General features: G+C 33.3%; 2 protein-coding genes across 2 annotated transcripts; both read left to right on the forward strand.

Annotated features, from left to right (window-relative positions):
- Positions 1 to 272: 272 nt before the first annotated feature.
- On the forward strand, positions 273 to 821 carry LOC119608096 (secreted RxLR effector protein 161-like). Its single transcript, XM_037962362.1, has one exon. It carries the CDS (start codon positions 273 to 275, stop codon positions 819 to 821), a length of 549 nt encoding a protein of 182 aa, XP_037818290.1.
- A 4,344-nt stretch (positions 822 to 5,165) lies between these two features.
- On the forward strand, positions 5,166 to 5,714 carry LOC119608097 (secreted RxLR effector protein 161-like). Its single transcript, XM_037962364.1, has one exon. It carries the CDS (start codon positions 5,166 to 5,168, stop codon positions 5,712 to 5,714), a length of 549 nt encoding a protein of 182 aa, XP_037818292.1.
- Positions 5,715 to 6,054: the final 340 nt, after the last annotated feature.

The raw sequence follows: 6,054 nt of genomic DNA on the forward strand, positions 1-6,054 counted from the left end.
TGCAGGCAATATCAAGTCTTCAAAGTCCCGTATGTCTTTTAAAGAAAGTGTTATACGGTTTGCGCCAGTCAGGATTAATGTGGTACCATAAATTAACTACAGAACTTCTTAATTTAGGTTTAAAGCCAACTATAAAAGATCCCTGCTTGTTTTCAAAGAAAAAAGACGATAAAGTTTTAATAATTTTAATTTATGTAGATGACCTGTTATTGGCTTCAAATGAACCTAGATGGATTAACACTATTAAGGCATCATTACATCAATAGTTTGATATGAAAGATATCGGTCCAGTTAAACGTTGCTTGGGAATTGATTTTGATCAAAACCTTAAAACTAATCAAGTTTTCTTATCACAGCAAAAATATGCAGAAGTTATTTTAGAACGTTTTGGTATGGCGGACTTTAAACCAGTCTCCACTCCCTTAGTGATAAATTGTGGATTGACCTGCCCCAAAGTAAAGGATGAAAAGGAGATGTCCGAATACCCTTATCAGCGCTTAATAGGAGCACTAATGTATTTAACTGTGACAACACGCCCCGATATTGCATATGCTGTAAATTACTTGAGTCAATTTAATTCAAATTACACTGAAGAACATTGGAAAGCAGCCAAAAGAATTTTACGCTTTATTAGAGGAACGATCGATTATGGTTTGCTCTATAACAAAACAAATTTGAAACTATACGGAGTAGTAGATGCAGATTGGGGTGCAAACATTGAAGATAGGCGATCATACTCAGGCTTTGCCTTTCTCTTGGCAGGCGCTGCCATAAGTTGGGAGGCACTGTTTCCTTATCAAGCACCGAAGCAGAATATATAGCTATCGCCGATGCTACAAAAGAAGCTCTTTACATCAAAGATATGCTTAACACCATTGGAATAATCTGTGAGGGAGTTACCTTATTCAACGACAGCCAAAGTGCACAAAAACTTATACAAGGTTTTGGCTATAATTCACGGACGAAACACATAGATATTCGCCATCATTTCGTACGCGATTGTATCCGTAGTAATACCATAACTCTTGAATATTTATCGACAGAGAACTGTAGCATAAAACATGTATCGCTTATGCCGACAGAATATTGAAAAAGCAATTAAAAATAATATCATATTACAAAGTCGATAAAACAGTCAACACTTTAAATATTTTACTGATCGTGGCTTTGTTTGTATGTATTTCTTGCGTTCAATGTTCTGTCCAATTGTTACACTATCCACTTTATGAATAATGCTGTGTAAGCAATTAATTACTATATAATCTAAGAACTTTTTCAATAAAGACACAATTCGCTTAACACAAGAGAGCTGTAATTTAGTTCTTGCGAAGAACTAAGATTTAACGTAAACATCTTTTAATTAGCATAGCTCTTTATGGCGATCCTGCCGGCCTTTTTGGAGTGCTAAAAATAATAAGCACCCAAAAAGAATAAAAAGACCTTGGGAGTGCTGTTTTAAAGCACCTAAAGGCAATTATTTTATTATAAAAAGTCTTTTGGATTGCCAGAAAATAAAAGGGCACCCAAATAAAAAAATTGTGGTTCCTGGCGGACAGCTAAGTCTCCGTCAGAAGTCTGTACGGCCAAGGTACAGAATGGGTACACCAGGCCCAAGAGCCATAACACTAGAAACCAGCAGAAAACCTAACAAAGATACCACCAACAACGAAACCAAAACGAAGGGGTGGTTTTAAGACAAGGTTAAGAAGAGAAAGGGCAGTCCTGATCCGACTAATAAACCAGGATTCACCACCTCCTTGGAACCAGGCGTCGGCCATGTGGGAAAAGATCGATAGAATCGATCTTCTATTAAAAACAAAACATTAAAAATAATAATAATAATAATAATAATAATAATAATAATAATAATAATAATAATAATAATAATAATAATAATAATAATAATAATAATAATATATATTGTGCATTCAGTTGCACATTTAGGTCAGTAGGCGTTAACCGCCATTTGACAAATATAAATATTTTTTACTTTATACATATAAATAATTTTAAGAATAATGAATAATAAAAATAATATATAGAATATTTAAGTTTTCAAGCTCAATTAAATTTTTTTAAGGTCCTTTGTAATAGGAAAACACCAATCCAAAATAGAAAATCCTTCGGCCAATGTGGTCAATGAAGTAGAGGTAGTACAGGGAAATACAAATCTTGAATTAATTGAATGTTGTTTAATAATAACAACTTTTTTAATAGGTTTAAATACATTGTTGCGTTTTTACGCCTTAAAAGATTAAAGAAGAAATATACAATCCGAGCTAACGATTTGAATAGAGTATAGATGGAGTGGTCAGATATAGTAAAAAGGGTTAGAATAATTAGAGATGAATTTGACCGATCTTACAAATGTTTGAATATTGACAGACCAACTAAGGAAAAAACAATTCACCAACATATGCAAACTTTGCAAGAGATTCTAGAGATCTTACGTCTTTTTCAACTAGTAATGGATCATACAGATTTACTAGATTACCTTATGGTTTAAAAATAGCCCCAAATTCATTCCAAAGAATGATGACAATTGCTTTCAGCGGCCTAAAGCCTGCCAAGCTTTCTTGTATATGGACGATCTAGTACTACTAGGTTGTTCCGAAAAGCACATGCTTTCGAATTTAACAAATGTGTTTGAGTTATGTAGGAAATATAATCTCAAGTTGCATCCTGAGAAATGTACGTTCTTCAGGAAAGAGGTAACATATCTGGGACATAAATGTACGGATAAAGGAATACTCCCAGACGATAGCAAATATAGCGCAGTTGAAAACTATCCAACGTCAAAAAACGCTGACGAGGCAAGACGATTTGTAGCCTTTTGCAACTATTATAGAAGATTCATCAAAAATTTTTTCCGATTATTCAAGACATTTGACACGGTTGTCGAAGAAAAATGTTGAGTTCAAATGGACTGAGGCTTGTGATTTGGCTTTTAAACATCTAAAAAAGGCATTAATGAGTCCAACATTGCTTCAGTATACAGATTTTTCAAAAGAATTTTGTATAACAACTGACGCAAGCAAACAAGCTTGTGGTGCCGTTCTAACACAAGAACTCAATGGAAAGCACCTTCCAGTCGCATATGCTTCAAAAGTATTTACAAAGGGGCGAAAGCAATAAATCAACTATAGAACAGGAGTTAACAGCTATACACTGGGCTATTATGCATTTTAGACCATACATATATGGAAAACATTTCTTAATCCGCACTGATCACAGACCATTATCTTATTTATTTTCTATAAAAAATCCAAGTTCAAAATTAACAAAAATGAGACTTGATTTAGAGGAATATGATTTTATAGTTGAATATCTTAGGGAAAAAGATAATTATGTTGCTGACGCATTATCGCGTATAACCATAAATGATTTGAAAGAAATGAACAAAATAACAACACGATCAATGGCAAAAGAGTCACTTGAAAAATCTCCAGTTACATTAAACAAAAAGCATTTAGAAAATAAACATGAGAAGCCCAATGTATTTAACCCAATTATGAATTCTGACGTCAGAAAATTTTGCAAGCTAAAAACTGACCCACATACATTTTATATTAAACGTGGTAAATCGAAACTTGCATGTATGAAAATAAATTAATTGTTTATCAATGGGAAATTTGATTTAGGACAATTTTTCCCAAGGCTCCAAGAAGTGGCCGGTAGCTAAACCATTTGATACGGTAATAGTGGACACTATAGGTCCACAACCAAAATCATATAACGGAAATTCATATGCTGTCACAATAATATGCGACATGACAAAATATCTTGTAACGGTACCTATTCAAGATAAAAGCGCAAAATCAGTTGCGAAAGCCATATTTGAACATTTTATTCTTACTTATGGACCGATGAAGACGTTCATTACGGACATGGGTACAGAGTACAAAAATTCGGTGCTTAATGAATTATGTAACCTTTTGAAGATAGAAAATATTACATCGACTGCTCATCATCACCAGACGCTAGGAACTATAGAAAGAAGTCATAGAACCTTCAACGAATATGTAAGATCTTACATATCCGTTGACAAAAGCGATTGGGATGAATGGCTCAGGTATTTCACTTACTGTTTCAATACCACGCCATCTACGGTGCATGACTATTGCCCTTATGAGTTAGTTTTCGGTAATATTCCTAATGGGTTTCAACAATTTGATAAGGTTCATACAATATCACCTTTATATAATATAGAAGATTATGCTAAGGAAGTTAGATATAGGTTAGAAATAGCACATAAGAGAGCACGAGAAATAAATGATAGGTATAAGTTAAAACAAAAATTAAATTATGATAAGACATTGTTAGATTATAAATTAAAAGTAAGAGATTTAGTTTTGGTTAAAATGAAGTAGGTCACAAATTAGATCCACAATATAAAGGACCTTACGAAATTAAAAACATAGATTTAAGAAATAATGTAACTATAGTAGATAAGAAAAATAAAAAAGAGCAAATAGTTCATAAGAATAGACTTAAGATTTTCAACAAATAATATAATTAACATTATCCTTAGTAACATATGCGCATGAGTTTAAGTAATAAATAAGATGTTTATTCCCATATTTGTAATAAAATTAATTATTAAGATTATAGTAATAATTTGTTAAAGAATGTTCATATATTTAAAAAGGGTATGCATATTCTTCCGTAAAAGGGAGGTGTAGCATAAAACATGTATCGCAGCAGAATTGCATTTGGAGATTCATCAAATGGATGTAATCACAGCATACCTTAACGGCGAACTTGATGAAAGTGTGTACATTGAAATACCAGACCAGTTAAAGTATATACTAAAGAAACTAATATCTGATAAGTCAATGGGCACTAAAAATATTAAAAAAAAACAAAACGTCGAGGAGACAGCTGATAGATGGCTGCAGGCAATATCAAGTCTTCAAAGTCCCGTATGTCTTTTAAAGAAAGTGTTATACGGTTTGCGCCAGTCAGGATTAATGTGGTACCATAAATTAACTACAGAACTTCTTAATTTAGGTTTAAAGCCAACTATAAAAGATCCCTGCTTGTTTTCAAAGAAAAAAGACGATAAAGTTTTAATAATTTTAATTTATGTAGATGACCTGTTATTGGCTTCAAATGAACCTAGATGGATTAACACTATTAAGGCATCATTACATCAATAGTTTGATATGAAAGATATCGGTCCAGTTAAACGTTGCTTGGGAATTGATTTTGATCAAAACCTTAAAACTAATCAAGTTTTCTTATCACAGCAAAAATATGCAGAAGTTATTTTAGAACGTTTTGGTATGGCGGACTTTAAACCAGTCTCCACTCCCTTAGTGATAAATTGTGGATTGACCTGCCCCAAAGTAAAGGATGAAAAGGAGATGTCCGAATACCCTTATCAGCGCTTAATAGGAGCACTAATGTATTTAACTGTGACAACACGCCCCGATATTGCATATGCTGTAAATTACTTGAGTCAATTTAATTCAAATTACACTGAAGAACATTGGAAAGCAGCCAAAAGAATTTTACGCTTTATTAGAGGAACGATCGATTATGGTTTGCTCTATAACAAAACAAATTTGAAACTATACGGAGTAGTAGATGCAGATTGGGGTGCAAACATTGAAGATCGGCGATCATACTCAGGCTTTGCCTTTCTCTTGGCAGGCGCTGCCATAAGTTGGGAGGCACTGTTTCCTTATCAAGCACCGAAGCAGAATATATAGCTATCGCCGATGCTACAAAAGAAGCTCTTTACATCAAAGATATGCTTAACACCATTGGAATAATCTGTGAGGGAGTTACCTTATTCAACGACAGCCAAAGTGCACAAAAACTTATACAAGGTTTTGGCTATAATTCACGGACGAAACACATAGATATTCGCCATCATTTCGTACGCGATTGTATCCGTAGTAATACCATAACTCTTGAATATTTATCGACAGAGAACTGTAGCATAAAACATGTATCGCTTATGCCGACAGAATATTGAAAAAGCAATTAAAAATAATATCATATTACAAAGTCGATAAAACAGTCAACACTTTAAATATTTTACTGATC

The sequence above is a fragment of the Lucilia sericata genome, unplaced genomic scaffold (assembly GCF_015586225.1).
Source record: "Lucilia sericata isolate MDLA Ls3-8-SP2 unplaced genomic scaffold, ASM1558622v1 Contig000790F_arrow, whole genome shotgun sequence".
Taxonomy (NCBI): Eukaryota; Metazoa; Arthropoda; class Insecta; order Diptera; family Calliphoridae; genus Lucilia; species Lucilia sericata.